The following is a 20,012-nucleotide window of genomic DNA, read 5'->3' on the forward strand; positions in this document are numbered from 1 at the left end:
GACCTCATGAAATGCTTGTTGCAAATGACACATTAGTCATAGGAGAACTACGGCGTACCACAGTCAGACAAACGGTTTAACTGAGCGCCTCAACAGAACACTGGCTGACATGCTTTCGATGTATATCGATGTCAAACATAGCTGTGAGACGAAATTTTGCCGTACATCATGTTCGCATATATAACAGCCGTTCAAGAAATGACACGAGTCGCCCTGTTCGAGCTTGTATTCGGCCGAGCGGTAGCCACAACTTTGGATGCTATGTTGCCGTTAGATGAAGAAAACAATAACTCATCTGACCTAGATGATTTCTTGCAAAGAGACGAGTTCTTGCAAGAACCCTACCATGAGAGGTCATGAAAAAAAAAAATGTGACAGCCTGCAGGAACCCCTACTTCCTCTCACGCATCGGGCCGATGCGGTAAGGAGGCGGATAATGCTGCGACAACTTGGTCACATTCGAGTTGCGTGCCCTTCGTATTGGACACTGTGCACGCCGTATCGCGGTGTTATTCAGAAACAACAAGCAGCGATCTATGTGGCACGAGTAGCCGGCTGGACCCGGCTTGCATGCGCCCCGCGCACGAGGGATCACGCGAGAAGAAGAAGACGGTTCGACGCCAGTTTTAGAACCCGACTGCCAGGGATTCTTCACGACAGCAATGACTTTTGTTGTGGGCACAGGTTCGCCCTTAATAAACATCGTTACAATAAAGTCAAACCCTGATATAAACAACAGGCATATAATAAGTTACCACAGAGATAAAAAAGTGCATCTAAAATGTTTCCGGATGATATCAGTGAGTAATAAATACGATATAGTATATTTGCATAAGAGTCCACTTTTTCCCCCAAATTTGGCAGAATGCGACCCCCCATAGATGGGCTCATGGTTCGCAAATCAATCTTCAGTCTACATATGCAAAAAAAGAAAAAGAAACACTGTATTTTCGCTGTTACTACAACGTGCTATCCAGCGTCTCTATGCAGATGCACTTGTTAGCAGTCGTCATCTGTATCGCTGTCACCACTGCTAGGACATGGTTTGTTAGCGCTTTTGGAGAGGCAGTTGTCCTCAGTGCTGTCCATAACACTATAAATGCCTGGTATACAGTTATAAGTTTTCTTTCCATTGCAAGCAATCGTGCTATGCAGTTGTGGAAGTAACTCGCACAATGAAGCAATGGCGCATGGCACCAGCAAAGCACAAATCGAAATAAAATGGGAAGGTCTTGCAGACAGCACACGACGTTGCACCATCCAAGATTCCTTTTTTTTCTCCAAATTTTTTGCGCTCAGTTAGGGGGTGTGGCCCTTACACGCATGAGTGCAGCTATCGTATATGGTATGTGCTTTAAACGAATATTCAATGTAATGAAGATATTTTTAAGTCATATGCAACTTTGTAATAAAGATGTTAAACTATACGAGTCTTCTCAGCCTGTTCAGGTGAAAATCCCAGGGCAGGGATTTTTGCATTGCATTACCGCACCACTCACCTTGGCAAGCAAGCGAAGGCACTGGTTTTCCGAGCCACCACCGGATACATCTGTTCCAACAAGGGCAAGAAAAAGGAAATAACGAAAAAATAAATAACAATAATGCTTAGTGTAATGCAAGAAATGCTAATACACGTCAAAACACAATGAGCTTCCTGTACTCTATTTCATATATAGCAGGCAACGCCGCTGAAGCTACACAAACAGTAGTGCGATCATAGCGGTCTCTCTCTCTGCACCTGTTGCAAGGCAGCTGTTTTTGACCTGCAATGTTTTCTACAGAAGATCTACTTCATATTGCTACGGGACAGTTGATGGCAACAGCCAAGTGTAGGGAAGACAACGAAGAGCTCTAGCGCAAGTGGAATACCACCTTGCTCAGCTTAATGTAAATATAACCTGTAAACAGACTTGAATTCGTGTTTCCTTCCACATAAAATCTTTGGCGGAGGAAACGTTACACATGGTGGTGATGCCTTACCATATGCAATGTTCGCCTTTAACTCCTGCTGGCGTGACACCACTAGTTATTCTCCGTTTAATTAATTATTTGGCCGAGAACTCACGTTACCACTCGATGCCTTCCTTCCCTCTTTTAAGTTACCTGCTAGCAAGTACATGCATGATGCCATTGCATGAGCTAATCATGTACGACAGATTGAGTGCACTCGGCTCCCTGTGTCACAAGCCAGCCAGAAGCATGTCTACGACCATCAATGCCGCTAAGGTCACTTTTTGCCCAGTTCACAATGACAAGAGGGATTGACCGAGAAGCTCCTCTCCAGTTACACCAGCCCTTACCCTGTGTTGCGCCAAGTGACTGAAGTGACACATGAGATAGGCCCAGTGCCTCCTCGAACCTCATCGCCATCTAGTGATGTCACCCATGTTTCTTGGTTCAAGCCATACCATTGTCCCCTCAGCATTGACATTTAGCAAATCCAAAATAGTGCTTTTGCCTCTGGGGTAATGCTATGGGACAGTTGCAAGCAATAGCAAAGCACCAGGAAGACAACGAAGAGCTCTAGCGAGAGCAGGATTTTATCTTACTCAGCGTAGCATGTCGTGTGTAAGATAACCTGTACATAGTCTTGCGTTCGTGTTTCCCTCCACGTTACATATATAGCAACAACTTGTATACACAAGTTTAAGTCATATCAGACATTACTGCTGCACATTTATGCTTACAGGTGATGTGATGTGGCCACTGGGCACAAAAACATTTTTCACTCATATAGTGGTCAATAGTTTAGATGTCAGACACGTGTCATGTAATAATTACGTCACATTTTGCAACCTAAGAGTACGAATTTACAATGAATGGCTTGACACGTACCTACAAACTTCTTTTTTTTTTTTGTCACGGATGTAGGCAGTGAGCGAGGTCTCTCTAAGTAGCATTGCCTGCTATGTAGGAAAGGGAGTACATCATTTGCATATTAGGCTTCAAGGTGACCAACAGTGGCAATACGGTACCTGGAATATTATTCTAGGGACCATAGTGGCATTGAGCTAGAAGAGAAATCTCACTCATTATAGACTGCACAGCTATCATAATTATTAGCCACAACATTTCAAAACATGTATATTTCCATAGACAATATATGGAGACGCGCGAAATAGTGGAGAAAGGCCTTTCCACTATTAGATTCTCCAGCACAAGATGGCCAACTATTTGTGTAGGGCATCTCATCAATGAGCCAAGGGTAGGCATGCAGACAGCGAAGATATAGCAAGGAAGAGGCAGTGGTCAAAATAGCAGCACCTGCTCATACACTCCAGCTCTATTTACACTGGTAGGATGACGTCCACCATTATGTGCGGGTCAAATGAGACTTGCGGGGAAGCGCACTCACAGAATTTTACATCTATTACAGTTGTGTTGGGAGTGCTACCATCATAAACCGTTCACATGACTTTTATGTAATTGCAACAGTTAACTGGTGCGAGGTACTACAGTCAATTTTTTTTCGTCAAAATGCAGCCGTACAGTGCTTTAGGAGTTTCACTATCATGTCATCTTGGTGCTATTGCACGAAAAAATTGAGAGACTGTTCATATAAGAACTCAGGACAAGGGAGCCCATGGAAAACACAATATAATCAATGCAAGGCAATTTCTAGCTCAGTAGCTGTTACAACTACAGGGTCACTGGCTTGAGTGCCTTTTCAGGCATGCCTCTCTTTATTACACAAAAAGGCAATCTTATCTGCTAGGGGGCACTAAGGAATGGTTGGCAGAGGCAATTGGAAGATTGATGGAAGTAAGGAAACGACTAATAATGGAGGTGTACAAAAACAAATTTCCCAATAGGGGTTCACAAAATTTGGTGATGAAAATTCTTCTGGGTTTTTTGAGATAGGTAAAACATGCACGTCAGCGTCTATGGGCAGCAGCATTACTGGCGCTGCGTCAGTACGAAGCACGTGCTTGGCACAGAGTCGAGATAAGTGATCCTAATGCAATATTTGAAGCCAGTAATGCAAGCATAACCAGTTCCAGGCATCCAAAGCAATGGCACTGCTATTTCCTGCCACTGTAAGGAATTCCACAGAACTTTGAAAACAGAAACTGAACTGCAGAAGTGCGCAATTGTCACGCCTTTAGCAGATGCCCACGAGTGACGGGGCATTTATGCCTCACTGTCACGCGAGCATGAAGCGAGCCTCCTTATCTAGCTGCCATCTTACTGAAACAATGTACGCTCGTTTGCTGGCTTCTCGTGGGCGCAGTATGTGCGGCTAGCTGATCGCACCTGATCAGATGTGCAGATTACCTTGCTCAAGTTCGTGGTTATTACATTGTGGCCACATTGATGCATCATTGACAGTGCCATAAATGTGATGGGAAAAAAAATTCACCGTCGATTATGATACTCCCTAATGCAAAATTTGAGCACAGCTCTACACAAGTTTTCATTTCGCTATACAGGTTGTCCCACATAACTTGAGCCAAAGTTTTAAAAATGAAAGGCACTACGGACACAAGTTGAACCAAATGCATAATGTTGGCACTGGATTAGTTATGTTTAATTAATCAACTTTCTTAAGTATTGGCTGTAGATCCCACATGTGATACGCAAAGTTGTAGAGCACCTTGAGAAACCTTGGAATAAATTGTTTCCAACACGATATATATCTCACGTGGTCCTTTTTTCCGTGTTCTAAAGAAAGCCCATGAAACATGAAAAATACCATGTGATCGGCTGCTTGCGCACTGTTATTGTGCAGCTCTCAAGCGTGTGATGGATGAACAAGGTCGGCTGCAGCGAGACTGGCCTGCAACAGGGAGTTATGTCTGGTGTAGGTATCTGGGCATGCGGCTCTCATCACATGACGGTGCAAATGCCCTGTCGCGTGCTCTAAATCATAGACTTTGACACCTGGCCCCCCTGCTGCTGCGTGAGGCTACAATTACGTGGCAGCGAGCAGCCGAGCAAGCATGCATGAGCATTGATAGTAAATACGAAATAAAAGCGGGGTCACGCAACCCGGCCTAGCGTCTGGCTCGGCTAGCGAGCTGCTGCCAGGTGAAAAGTGAGCTCAAGCAATGCTGGCGATGCTGCCCTGTTGCCTTTTCTTTTTCTGGCATTTTCGAAGTCGAGATTTCAAGATATCCGTGGTATGGCGCAAAACTTTTCAAGAGGTGAAAAATGCATGGGTTGACACCGCAGCCAGAAATAATTTTCTACTTAATCGACATTAAGAGATATTGGAGTTTGAATTAACGAGGGTTTACTGTATATGTTAATATGCAATGACGGCTCAAGAGGGCCAGCTTTGGAATGCTCCAGCAGTTGACAGAGCGGTACTTGGCCAAAGAGTGATCTCCAAGGGGCCGCATTATTGGGCCATGCTCAATTTGTCTGTGCATCACCAATGAGCCACTCTTATAACTTCCTAATAAAAACACCAAAGCTGCCCAGTGTGTGCCGACTCAAGTCACAGCTGGCTGCGCATGGCACGACGGCAATGCCTAGTGGAACAGAAAATTTGGCTAGTTGGTATTAGCTAGACATGATTTGCTCTATTGCTCTATAGTGCTAAAGACACAACACACCGCAGCCTCGTGTGCCGTCACATGACATGGAAAGGGGCGAGGGCATTACTTGTCGTTTGCCCCCCAAAAAAGGCAAGAGCTGTGATAAGTAACCACGTCATCGTATGCATGATAATGGCGCAACTGTTGCTGTCACTTGCATAATAAGTAGATGCACATTACGTAAGCTAGTCGCTGCTGTACACGCCTTCCTCTATGATGTATGACCTCTGGATCGAGGGCTGCAGGCTATTGAAGCACAAACAGAAAGCATGCAGCAACAAGTGTGGCAAAGACAGTCGTTCATTATAAAAGAGAGAAGGAGGGTACTCACTCGCAACTGATCTAAGAGCAGCGTCTTTCCTGGCCAGGATAGTCCGTACACTGGCATGACCATTGGTGATAACGTGCTGCAGCACCCTCAGGCACTGCTTGGCACCAAGAACGCGAGGGAAAAAGAAAAGCAATCTATAGCAACAAATCATTCAACCCCTTTCTGCGGCCAGAAAAGAAAAAACTTGGTCAGACTGCAGTTGTGCAACAGACCCTTCATCGTGACATGGTGCAGGTTAACTAGAGTTGCTATTCTATAACATTACCTACCTAGGAGAATTTTATATTAGGAGAATTTTTTGAAATCACCCATGGCATGTAGCACAATTCTATTTCTTGAGCTAGATTACTCTCTGACGCGGACATTATTTGCCCCAAGATACGAAAATGAATACTTCACTAATTAACAAATTTTCACTTATTAACTTTTACAGCAGTTACATTATCGCACATACTTCAATTTCAAAATTGTAGCCAGTCACTTCGAAAGTCATGTCAAACTGGAACGAATTCTGAAGATGACACGAGTCCCGAGATGCGTGTTTCAAAAGCTTGCGGCAAAATGCATTGGTATTATAGTAATATTTTAGCTTCATTGCATAAAAAGGTCTTTTGTTAAAAGAAAAAAAATGGAACAGTACATTTTTAGCAAAAGTTTGACTGTGCGTATCTGAAAGCTCGTGCTTGTTTAAGATTATCACTCCAAGTGGATGTGCCTTGTGAAGTCAATGACTTCAATACGTGTACGCATTGCAATATATGTATGAAATTAGTTACTTTGAACAGTGATCAGTGAAATTTCGTTAGTCAATTATTCACTTTGGTTTTTAGTGTAACACCTGGCCCTTCATGTAATGCAGCTGAACAAGTAGAATTTTGCTATATGCCACAGGAGATATTTAAAATATTCTGCTGACATTAAAGTAAAAACAAATTAAATTATGGTATTTTACCTGCCAAACGCACATTCTGATTACGAGGCATGCCGTAGCGGGGGATTTCTGATTAATTTTTACCACCTGGGGTTCCTTGACGTGCGTCTAAATCGAAGTACACGGGTGCTCTTGCATTTCACCCCCATCGAAATATGGCCGTCATGGCCAAGATTTGATCCCGCGACCTCGCGCTTAGCAGCGCAACATCAAAGCCACTAAGCGACCACGGCGGGTTGATGTTAAAGCACGCTGAGCAAATGAGTGCACATACAGACCAGATTTATGTTGGTTTGATCCACAGTTGTTATTCACGGCTTTTCTTGTGGCAGGTAATTACTAGACTCAGTGGTAGGGAGCTTTGGTAGCTTGCAGGGGAGGAGTTTTGGAAGTACTGACCAACGCATTAAAGGGATGCCAAAGCGAAACAATAAATCAGTTTAGACTAATGAAGCATTGTTTGAGAACCCCGCAGGCAGTCATTTAAAAAAAATAGTTTGATTACTAGATGAGAAAGTGAAGGTCTAAGTATGAGTATTTTAATTTTGCGCCAGAACCCCAGCGCCAGTACGTCAGCGTGACATCAAGGATTCCAAAGTATGTTTTCGCATGTGGGCCGCGTTGGCTGAATAAAGGTTCCCGAAACTTGCCATGTTTAATATTTGGTTCCTTTAGAACACGATGTAGTCGATCTGTACCGCTATATATAATTAGTAGGCCCCAGAAGATGCCATCAAAATCCAAGACGTCACAGCCCCCAGGTGCGGGAACTTAAGTAGGCATTGCCACCCGTATTTCGTTCTTGCGCTTTTTCTGGCTTACCAAACGTCTTATCATTGTAAGAGTGCTGTTTTTGGTGTTGTAGAACGGATATTTACTGATGCAGAAGAAATCATTTTTCCCTTTAGTGTCCCTTTAAAGATAAGCGTTTACAGGAAGATGAGAACTTTAGGTGATGCAAACAAGGTAAGTCTCCGGAGCTGACATTTTAACGAGGGGACTTGTCAAAACGCCGGCTCCAAGAACGTCCCTTGTTTGACCACTGTTGAAAAACAAGTGTGCCAGACTAACCTTCACTTTTGTGGGTGATGGTCCCTCCAGTAAGGCGCCCAGAAGGTAATCCACAACTTGCTCAGCATACTGACCATTGTTTTCCAATGTCATGGCTGTTTTTCATTCACGTTGAGAAAAATGACAGCAGGAGCTTGAGAAGGAAGTTTAAGCGTAGGACTTACATCTGGGGTAGTTTCTTGTTATAGCTAGTGCTGCTGATATTGAAAAAAATTGACACAAATGTAAAAATGCAGAGAGGAAAGACAGTGTATTGTTCTTCGTCTCTGACTCATGCTCGTGCTGTTTGACAGCTGTGCAAAGGTTCTCAGTCCATGCATACTTAACCAATATCACAATATCACAGTGTCTTTGAGAATGGCCTAGTGATCTACCTACCAGAGTATGTAGAATGCAAAGATATCACAGGTGTAAGATGCCAGCAAAATGTTTTGCCAACTTTGCCGTGCCTTAAATTGCTCAAAAGTATAATTATATAGGAACCTGTATATATATTCCAACAAAGGGCGCAGAGAAAGGTGAGCAACAGCAGCACCATTGTAACACTTTTGCATACTGCAATATTGATAGAAGAAAATAAGAAATAAGAGGCCAAATAAACGACACGAAGTTTAGCTATTTCACAAGTACACTTACCCAGAACAACTTTTGAAAAACACGTTATAATACACTGCCAAAAGCACATAGCTCTTTCCTTACCACTAGAAACATGCTCATTTTCAGAGCTTTTATGCTTGAAGAACTTATTTCAAGATGTAGTAGTCGCAGCTTAGACCACGCTTTATACCTGCTTTGCAAACTTCACAATATAGGAATCAGTACGCAGGTAATTGGTTGAATTGAGGCATATTTGTCACATCAGCAGCAAGTCATTAGAGTAAAAAATAGTGTCAGGTAAGCGGGAAGTACACTCAGGGGTACTGCAAGGATCCATGTTAGTACCGCTCTTGTTTCTGCTATACATAGATGACACTTCTTCAGTTGTCAAATCACCTGTTAAAATTAAGAATTTTGATCATTCTTTATTGTTTAATTTATTGTCCTGTTACATGCAGAGAGGATCAGGTTAAAGTTAGCCAGTGCCTTCAATCATTAAGCTCGTGGTGTAGCAAATGTGAGATGGCAATTAATTACAAAAAATCTACTTACACTAATACAACAAAAAAAAGCAGGCTCCGTTTTTGTTTGAGTATAATATTGTGGACAAAAGTCTGGTTTAATGCGACTAGATTCAAGTACTTAGGCGCGACAATAACGGATAAATTAAATTGGCTTCAGCATATAGAGAATGTCTGCTCACCAACACATAGAGAATGTCTGCTTATCAGCATATCAGAAATTGTGTATTCTTAGGAGGAAATTACCAAATGCGACGAGAGAAGTGAAGCTAACGGCTTATAAGACATGTTTGTCTGGTCCTAGAATATGCTGGTGCACTTTAGAGACCACATCAGAAGGTTCCAAGGAAGAAATTGGAATGTATTTAGCAAATCTCAGTAGCCTATATATGCTCGAAGTATAAGCGCACCGACTTGGTTACAGCCGTGTTAACTGCTTGTGACTCAGAGCCGCTAAATGTAAGAAGGCAGAAGTGTTCATTGAAATTGTTTTTTCAGATATTGCAAAGAAAGATTGAGATAAACACAGGCACATATATATAGCAGCAGCTTCAAAAAAGATGCTTGCAAACAGCCTGCGCTCCCATAGTGCAACTAATGCGGGCCCGTACTGATTTCTTTCGTGCTTTTTTTTCTTTCCTGCGACTACAAACCCAAGGAATAGCTTATGGGATGACGTTGCACAGAAAAACTATGTACATGATATTGTACTCCGCATGGATAAGTATTTCAATAAGTGTGCTTTCGCTTGTTAGTTGACCAGCGTGAAATCTATGTGCATTTACGCAAATTCCATTCATTGTACCCTCCCTGTAATGACCCTCAACTAAGGCTTAACATACGTATGACTAAATAAATAGTACTTAAAGTTGTAGCCTGATCACTAGTGTTCTGAATGGAAGTAAAGCAGCGATAATTGCTCATAGTTTATGAAAATTCGTATGTGAAACGTCAAAGAAGCATCTCAAGGAACATGAATGAAAGTAATAATTTGCTATTTCTAGTATAAGTACTCAGAATGAAAAAAATAATCTGAAATATACAAAATATGCACTTGGCTTCCAGCTCCCAACTTCTGTTAGTTAGGCCACTAAAAAAAAAAGAATATCTTGCAGATTTGCTGGCCTCAATACTGGCCATGCTATGCGAGAAAGCCATGGCTTCGCAAATGTGAAAACACGAAAGTGCCTATAGTTCCGGGAGCATTTGCTTTTGCTCATTGCAGCAGGCACCTGGTTCCATATATTACTGCATTATTTAGGCTCGCAAAGCAATGGTTGTCAGGTCAGGGAGCATGCAGAAACCTCCTCATCCTTGATTATTATGTTCAGTCAGCTTTTCTGTGCAAGCAAGGTCGTCTGGCGGGCGTTCAACTGGCACTGGAGCCTCCACATGCATTGTTCGGTTCCTGTACAGTATTGAACAGTAGTGTGAAGTGTTGAACAATAATGTCCAGTAATAAATAAGGGCGCCTGCACAGGTGGTGTTTAAAATGTAAGAGATTAGACAGCTAAGTTAAGCTTCAGTCGAAGGTCAGTCTCAAATCAACTGCGTGCTTTTGTGCTCGTGAAAACCCAACATGGCGGGAAGGATTGCTCGTAATAATTTGTACATACGCTGTCAAAGTGCTGATGGATAAAAACAACCCACGATTGGTAAAATAAAGTTGCACTTGATATCAGCCGAACACAATCATCAAGATCAGATGCACTCATAAGCATCTAACATTGTTTTGGACATCGCTAAAACGGCCTACATGTCGGATCGAAAAATTCTACCCGAGAGAAGCTTCTGTATCTTCACTGCTGCTGTGATTTGAAAATTATGTTGCCGAGTCAACCAAAGCTCAAATTTTGCATCTTTTCATGGAAGAAGTGCTAGGAGTACTGGAGGCTAGCTTCGATGATACCTCCAGTCGAAGCTTTATTTTTCCAGACTCTCCAATCTGACGAAAATTGTCAGATCTGATCACTAGTATAAAGTGCAGTCATCATACGCTGCATGGCATTGCTAGTAGAAGTATTCAAACAGAAATGTGTAACATGTGGAAAAACTGTCAGTCAAACTGAGCGATTTCCTCACGCCCAGTAAGGAATGAATTAATTTTTGCCATAACAGAAATCCAAAAATTTGTAGCAACCTAAATTGTTTCCTCTGTATAGCTTACTTTTGAATATATATTTTGTGTACTTAGTAGTTGTTATTAATGGGAAAGCCTTATATGTCCCATTATGCAAAAATACGTTGGTGTTGGCATGACCGAAAGATGGCACCAAAAATGGTCGATAGCGCAAAGACTAGAAACACGACAAGAAATGCTCAGACTGACGTCACATTTCTCAGGAAAGTTCCTGCAAACAAGGTAAATCATTGGCTTTGAAAATGGAATTTGGCACATTTCAGTCTGGGTGGGAATCGAACCCAGGTCTCAAGGGTGCGACACGAGCTTGCTTCCTCGATGCCAGGGTGGCTTCATGGTTTTGGTTGACTAAAGGTGCACCTAGTATGCGCATCACTGCACAAGTCATGTCGCAGCCATGAGTGCATAAAATAAAAAGCATTAATGTTCAACTGACCACCGCTAAACGGTCCTTCGGGTTATGAACTCGTCACAGGCAAGCGAGCACATTAAGATGCTTGGCGCATTTTGATTTGGCCTTAGCGGGCGCTCTTAGAATGCAGGTGAGAGCTAGTGCGGACAAGGATCGCGTGGAAAAAAACATTTCACCAAAGCGACTATAATGCTTTCGCATTCCCGGGCATAAGAAGTCTTAAGTGTCTCTGCCAGATTTTTTTTTTCAGCAATTGTTATGCAGTTATGTACTGATTGGCCTAACAGCTGTACATACCTTGAGATGCTTTATGCTGACTGCTTAAACAGCACTGGAGTTTCGTTTCTGCAGAATACTTGCTATATTTATTGTGAACTACCTTTCTCACTTATTTTTGATAATAAATGTGAAGTACACTAACAACTGTACTCCAACTACAAAAAAAAAGTACACAAATTTCTATGTTTCGTTCCCTATAGGAGGGAAAGCTAGTAAAGCCATTTCAATCTTTTTCCCGCATCCCCCCATCAATGTCTGGATGGAAATACAGCCATTATTATTAGTACATTGAAGCATTGTGCTGCTAGCTCACCAAAATATTGCGCAAAATTTTGTAGGTCTTGCTAAGATCAAGATATTTGCATGTATCATAAGTGATACAGAGCTTGAAGGATATTGATGTGCAGTAAAGGTGCTCGTATTTTGCGTATGTGCAACGAATGCTGCACCTCTCCCTCAAAAACATGTTAATAAAGTTCCCGTCGCCTGACACAACTGCACAGGAGTGAGCGGTTGTTAAACAGTCATTCACTGTGTGCCGAATTTTTTTAAGCACCAAGACATGCAAAGATATCTTTTTTTTTTCTTCTCAGATCTTATCATCGAAGAGAGTAGCCATACCTCAGGCGCAAATTGAACCTTCCTTAAAACTGAAAATTAGTCGTGTTGGTAAATGCCCATTATATTTAACACATTTACTGAAGCAGCACTTCTTGAAGTCTCTATTCCTGTGCAGGGTGACCCACCAGCGGGTCGCTTGTCATATTAATCCGGTGCACTGTGACCTGCCACTGAGACACTAGGGAGTTGTGCTCCTTTGAAACTTCCTCGAGGTGCAAAGAGATGGTGCCACGACACGTCAACACATCAAGTCAGAAGCAAGAAACATTTTTCATCTCCGTTGATTTCTAGTAACACTGTCTCTTGCACACTGTAGGAAAGCCCTGCACAGAGTGAACAGCTGCTGTGACCTGCCTGTGACCCACGTTGCAGCAAAAGTGTTAGTTGTAGCTAAATCTGCAATTTGCCTTGCAAGCAGTGTCTGCCTCTTCAACTAATCAAGTTGAACCCAGCATCGGCACGCGTCGTCCGCGTTGCGGATGGTGGTACTGTGCCTATCATCGGCATGTGTACGGCAGGTGTTAGCATCGCCGGCCGCCACACTCATGTCCTCTTCACCGTGATTGCTCATTGCCCCCACGACCTCATTCTCGGCCTCGATTTTCTCTCCGCGCATTCTGCTCTTATTGACTGCTCTGCCAGTACCCTTCGCCTTGAGTTACCGATTCTCGCAGAACCTTCTAACGCACCCCAGTGCCGCCTACGCCCCACTGGCTTTATTTGCCTGCCGCCAAAATCAATAGCCTATATTGAACTCTTGTCTTCTCCACCAGTCCCTGATGGCGAGTACCTCGTCACTCCACTGCGCGACATTCCACTACAGTATGACGTTACCGTGCCTCACAGTATACTTACTGTTACTGCGAACCGCACTTTCATGCCTATCTTTAATTTTGGATTGGCGAAGCAAATTCTACCACAAAGTATTTGCCTTGCCAACGTTGATTGTCTCGGCGACCATCACGTGGCAAATTTATCAACCGATCCTTCTTGCGAGCTTAGCAGGCCTCTCGTGCCAGCCTCGGCCGCCGATCCCAAGATACAGAAAATGGTTGCGACGGACCTGTCTTCTGCGCAGGCTGAAGACCTTTATCGAGTATTATCGGCCTACAGAGATATTTTCGACTTCGACGATCGCCCTTTAGGCCAGACGCTCGCGGTCTAGCATCGGATTCTTACTGGCGATGCTACTCCTATTCACCGAAGACCGTACCGAGTTTCTGCGTCGGAACGCCAAGTTATTCAAAGCGAAGTGAACAAAATGCTAGACAAAAACATCATTGAACCTTCTTCGAGTCCCTGGGCATCACCTGTAGTGTTGGTTAAGAAGAAGGATGGCACGTGGCGCTTCTGTGTAGACTACCGTCATCTGAACAACATTACTAAGAAAGACGTCTACCCGCTCCCACGTATAGACGACGCCCTTGACTGCCTCCACGGTTCCAGCTATTTCTCTTCTATTGATCTTAGTTCTGGATACTGGCAGATTGCTGTTGACGATATGGACAGAGAAAAAACCGCGTTCATCACACCTGATGGCCTATACCAATTTAAAGTAATGCCGTTTGGATTATGCAACGCCCCTGCCACCTTTGAGCGTATTGTCACGTGGTCGTGACGGCAAAGAACACAGTAGCAATACTGTGAAAGGCAAAACTAGCTTTTATTGGGCGAACCTGTGCCCACAAAACAGGCTACACTTAAAGCACAACGAGAGCGGCGAACACAGTCGGCGATCGTCGAAAATCTGATCAGCGGGTCAAGCGCGTCGGCTTTTATAGAGCAGTCGTCGAATGTTCCAGACTAATCGTTAGGACCCGTGTGCCTTCCACAAAGTTCTACACCATTCGTGTCACGCGATGAAATCAGATAACACAAGGTTCGGCGGCAAAAGACAACCGAGTAGAAGTATCGATAACTTTCCAGAAACTTCGGATACATGCAGGCGCGTCCCGCGCTGTGCGATTGCATTTGTTAGGGGGCGAAACGTGGTCGCCCGATAAAGATAAGTACACGTGTCAATACCCCCCTCTTAAAAAGCATCGACCCGATGCTGCAAACAAACGAAGGTAATAAACAAAGCACTCGTAGCAAAGAAAAGAACAAAAATGACGAAGTTCGTTAGCGTCCGTAAAAGGGTTTAAGGCGCACCACGTGGACCACTTCAGATCGTGCGCGGCGCCGCTGTGAATGCGAAATGCCGTCTGGCACGACCTCATAGTCCAGTGCGCCAATACGTCGGATAACCTTGTAGGGTCCGAAATAGCATCGCAGTAGCTTCTCACTTAGTCCTCGTTGGCGTATCGGGGTCCATACCCAAACACGGTCGCCGGGCTGGTACTCGACGAAGCGTCGTCGCAGGTTGTACTGTCGGCTGTCGGTACGCTGCTGGTTCTTGATCCGTAAGCGGGCGAGCTGTCGAGCTTCTTCGGCGCGCTGGAGATAGGAAGCGACGTCAAGATTTTCCTCGTCAGTGACGTGCGGCAGCATAGCGTCGAGCGTCGTCGTCGGGTTCCTGCCGTAAACCAGCTTAAATGGCGTGTTCTGTGTTGTTTCTTGTACCGCCGTGTTATAAGCGAATGTTACGTATGGCAGGACCGCATCCCACGTCTTGTGCTCGACGTCGACGTACATTGCTAGCATGTCGGTGAGGGTCTTGTTCAGGCGCTCCGTGAGACCATTCGTCTGCGGATGGTAGGCAGTTGTCCTCCTGTGACTTGTCTGGCTGTATTGCAGAATGGCTTGCGTGAGCTCTGCTGTAAAAGCCGTTCCTCTGTCGGTGATGAGGACTTCTGGAGCACCATGTCGCAGCAGGATGTTCTCGACGAAAAATTTCGCCACTTCGGCTGCGCTGCCTTTCGGTAGAGCTTTAGTTTCAGCGAAGCGGGTGAGATAGTCCGTCGCTACGACGATCCACTTATTTCCGGAAGTTGATGTCGGAAACGGTCCCAACAAGTCCATCCCGATCTGCTGAAAAGGTCGGTGAGGAGGCTTGATCGGCTGTAGTAATCCCGCTGGCCTTGTCGGTGGTGTCTTGCGTCGCTGACAGTCTCGGCATGTCTTGACGTAACGGGCGACATCGGCGGTTAGGTGCGGCCAGTAATACTTTTCTTGTATCCTCGATAGCGTTCGGGAGAAACCGAGGTGCCCAGCGGTCGGATCGTCATGTAGGGCGTGCAGTACTTCTGGACGCAGCGCCGACGGAACAACAAGAAGGTAGTTGGCGCGGACTGGTGAGAAGTTCTTCTTCACGAGTAGGTTGTTTTGAAGCGTGAACGAAGATAATCCATGCTTAAATGCCCTAGGGACAACGTTGGTGTGCCCTTCCAAATACTCGACTAGTGCTTTTAGCTCCGGGTCCCCTCGTTGTTGTTCGGCGAAATCTTCCGCGCTTATTATGCCAAGGAAGGCGTCGTCATCCTCGTCATCTTGCGGCGGCGGGTCAATGGGGGCGCGTGATAGGCAATCGGCATCTGAGTGTTTTCGTCCGGACTTGTATGTTACAGTGATGTCATATCCTTGTAGTCTGAGGCTCCACCGTGCCAGCCGTCCTGAAGGGTCCTTTAAGTTAGCTAGCCAACACAACGCGTGATGGTCGCTGACCACTTTGAATGGCCTGCCATATAGGTAAGGGCGAAATTTCGCTGTAGCCCAAACGATGGCGAGGCATTCCTTTTCGGTTGTAGAATAATTGCCTTCCGCTTTTGACAACGACCGGCTAGCGTAAGCTATCACGTGTTCATGTCCATCTTTTCTCTGGACTAGGACGGCACCGAGGCCTAGGCTACTGGCGTCAGTGTGAATTTCGGTATCGGCGTGCTCGTCGAAGTGCGCAAGTACGGGCGGCGACTGCATGCGTCGTTTGAGTTCTTGAAATGCGTCGGCCTGCGGCGTTTTCCACCTGAACTCGACATCACATTTGGTTAGATGGGTTAGCGGCTCCGCGTTGCGTGAAAAGTCCTTGACAAAGCGCCTGTAGTAGGCACACATGCCAAGGAATCTACGTACTGCCTTCTTGTCGATGGGCTGCGGGAACTTTGCGATGGCAGCTGTCTTCTGCGGGTCGGGGCGGACTCCAGATTTGCTGATGACGTGGCCTAAAAATAGAAGCTCCTGGTAAGCGAAGTGGCACTTTTCCGGCTTCAGAGTAAGTCCTGATGACATGATGGCCTCTAGTACTGTTGCAAGCCGCCTAAGGTGATCGTCGAAATTTCTGGCGAAGACAACGACGTCATCCAAGTAAACGAGACAGGTCTGCTACTTCAATCCTGCTAAAACCGTGTCCATCACCCGTTGGAACGTTGCGGGCGCCGAGCACAGTCCAAATGGCATAACCTTGAACTCGTAGAGGCCGTCCGGGGTGATGAAGGCGGTCTTTTCGCGATCTCTTTCGTCGACTTCTATTTGCCAATAGCCAGACTTGAGGTCCATCGACGAGAAGTATTTAGCGTTGCAGAGCCGATCCAATGCGTCATCTATCCGTGGGAGGGGGTATACGTCCTTCTTCGTGATCTTGTTCAGACGACGATAATCGACGCAGAAACGTAGGGTTCCGTCCTTTTTCTTCACCAGGACAACAGGGGACGCCCACGGGCTTTTCGACGGCTGGATGATGTCGTCGCGCAGCATTTCGTCGACTTGTTCTCTTATAGCTTCACGTTCTCGCGGCGAAACTCGGTAAGGGCTCTGGTGGAGTGGTCGAGTGCACTCCTCGGTGATTATGCGATGCTTGGCGACTGGTGTTTGTCGAGAGGTACTGGGATCGATACCCAGCACCTCCACCAGATGTCACGTGGTCGTGACGGCAAAGAACACAGTAGCAATACTGTGAAAGGCAAAACTAGCTTTTATTGGGCGAACCTGTGCCCACAAAACAGGCTACACTTAAAGCACAACGAGAGCGGCGAACACAGTCGGCGATCGGCGAAAATCTGATCAGCGGGTCAAGCGCGTCGGCTTTTATAGAGCAGTCGTCGAATGTTCCAGACTAATCGTTAGGACCCGCGTGCCTTCCACAAAGTTCTACACCATTCGTGTCACGCGCTGAAATCAGATAACACAAGGTTCGGCGACAAAAGACAACCGAGTAGAAGTATCGATAACTTTCCAGAAACTTCGGATACATGCAGGCGCGTCCCGCGCTGTGCGATTACATTTGTTAGGGGGCGAAACGTGGTCGCCCGACAAAGATAAGTACACGTGTCAGTATGATGGACTCCTTGCTCCGAGGTTTCAAATGATCCACATGTCTCTGCTACCTCGACGACGTCATCGTCTTCTCACCCACGTTCGACACTCACCTTGAGCGTCTCACAGCTATACTTGATGTATTTCGAAAGGCGAAGCTGCAACTTAACTCATCCAAATGTCGTTTCGGCCACCGCCAAATTACTGTTCTGGGCCACCTCGTTGACGCTTCCGGAGTACAGCCTGATCCTGACAAAACTCGCGCTGTCCGAGACTATCCGGTTCCGAAGACAGCCGCCGACGTTCAAAGTTTTGTAGGGCTATGCTCGTACTTTCGTCGTTTTATTCAAGATTTTGCGGCAATTGCTAGACCCCTCACTAATCTTTTGAAGAAAGGCGTACAGTTCTTGTGGGGTACTGCAGAAGCCGCCGCCTTCTCTCGTCTCGTTACTCTTCTCTCCTCACCACCCATCCTCGCCCACTTCGACCCTGATGCCCCTACAGAATTGCGTACAGATGCCAGCGATCATGGCGTAGGTGCCGTCTTAGCCCAGCGTCAGCGTGGCCAGGATCGCGTTATTGCTTATGCGAGCCGCCTCCTCACACCACCGGAGCGCAACTATTCCATTACAGAACGAGAATGCCATGCTGTAGTCTGGGCGGTAGCGAAGTTCCGTCCTTACCTTTACGGTCGCCCTTTTTCCGTAGTCACTGACCATCATGCTCTCTGCTGGCTCTCATCGCTAAGAGATCCTACAGGCTGGCTTGGTCGATGGGCTTTGAGGCTACAAGAATTTTCATATTCCGTGGTGTACAAGTCTGGCCGCCTGCACCAAGACGCTGACAGCTTGTCACGTTACCCTGTTGACAACCCTGACTCCTCCAATATTACCAGTGCTGCTTGCATATTCTCTGTGTCGCAGCTGCTTCATTTCGCCGACGAGCAACATCGTGACGCCTACATCAGAGCACTCATCGACCGTTTTGAACACACTCCGGCCGACGCCACACTACGCCTCTTCGTCCTCCGCGATGGCACCCTGTACCGTCGTAACCTTCATCCGGACGGCTCTGAGTTCCTACTTGTCGTGCCTAAACACCTCCGCTCAACCGTTTTAGAAGAGCTTCACGACGCACCAATGGCAGGACACCTCGGCGTATCTCGAACCTATGACCGTGTACGTCGCCGTTTTTTCTGGCCAGGCCTTGCCCGTTCCGTGCGACGTTACGTCGCCGCCTGTGAACTTTGCCAACGACGCAAGAAGCCTTCCCAGATCCCCGCTGGTTACCTGCAGCCGCTCGCCATCCCTGCCGAGCCCTTCCGTCGTGTCGGCTTAGACCTTCTCGGCCCATTTCCGGAATCTACATCAGGAAACAAGTGGGTTGCAGTCGCGGCGGACTACGCGACCCGCTATGCCGTAACCCGCGCTCTTCCGACCAGTTGCGCAACTGATGTTGCGGACTTCCTCCTGCATGATATCATTTTGATTCATGGTGCTCCGCGTCAATTGCTAACAGACCGTGGCCGTACGTTCTTAGCCAAAGTCATTGACGACATCATGCGTGCCTGCGCAATACAGCATAAGTTTACCACCTCCTACCACCCTCAAACGAACGGCCTCACTGAGCGTTTGAACCGCACCCTTACAGACATGCTATCCAAATACGTTTCAGACGACCACCGTGACTGGGACCAGGCTCTACCTTACATCACCTTTGCGTATAACTCTTCCCGTCTCGACACTGCTGGCTTTTCTCCTTTTTACCGATTGTATGGCCGTGAACCGGCGCTACCACTGGACACTGTGCTTCCGTCCACCACAGCATCAACTAGCGCTTATGCCCGTGATGCCATCGCCCATGCTGACCATGCTCGCCAACTTGCGCGCGCTCGTCTACAAGTCTCTCAAGACAAACAAAAGCAGCGCTACGACCTCCGTCACCGTGATGTCACTTCTGTCCCCGGCACCCTCGTGTTGCTTTGGTCACCATCGCGTAAAATTGGCCTTTGTGAAAAACTGCTTTCCTGCTACACGGGCCCATATCGCGTGCTTCGCCAAGTGACAGATGTCACCTACGAAATCGTCCTTGCCACGCCCACTACGTCCTCTCCTGTGACAACCAGTGACATTGTCCACGTCGCCCGACTCAAGCCCTACAACTCGCCACGTGCCTTGGATATTTAACTGCACCGTGACGGCGCTTTTGCCGCCGGGGGGTAGTATAACGATATGATCGGTAAATACCCGAGAGACGAGCCGCCGTGAGAACGACGACGAAGTGGGTCTGTGCCCTTGGCGCGAGTGAATGTCAGCCTGGCGCTCTGGCTCCATTCTAGTGTAAATAGTCTGTAAATAGCCTCTTTTTTCTGTGTCTTTCTAC

At 46.2% G+C, this 20,012-nt stretch overlaps 1 protein-coding gene across 1 annotated transcript in view; it reads right to left on the minus strand.

The window, feature by feature from the left end:
• LOC126538848 (AP-4 complex accessory subunit Tepsin-like) overlaps positions 1-20,012 on the minus strand; it is a 57,246-nt gene that overhangs the window by 24,673 nt on the left and 12,561 nt on the right. The window contains exons 3-5 of the mRNA XM_050185574.3: positions 7,874-7,968; positions 5,872-5,965; positions 1,500-1,549 (exon numbers count right to left, since the gene is read on the minus strand). Coding sequence (XP_050041531.2) covers positions 1,500-1,549; positions 5,872-5,965; positions 7,874-7,968 — 239 coding nt within the window. The remainder of the gene's footprint in view (positions 1-1,499; positions 1,550-5,871; positions 5,966-7,873; positions 7,969-20,012) is intronic.

The sequence above is a fragment of the Dermacentor andersoni genome, chromosome 8 (genome assembly GCF_023375885.2).
Source record: "Dermacentor andersoni chromosome 8, qqDerAnde1_hic_scaffold, whole genome shotgun sequence".
NCBI classification, from domain to species: domain Eukaryota; kingdom Metazoa; phylum Arthropoda; class Arachnida; order Ixodida; family Ixodidae; genus Dermacentor; species Dermacentor andersoni.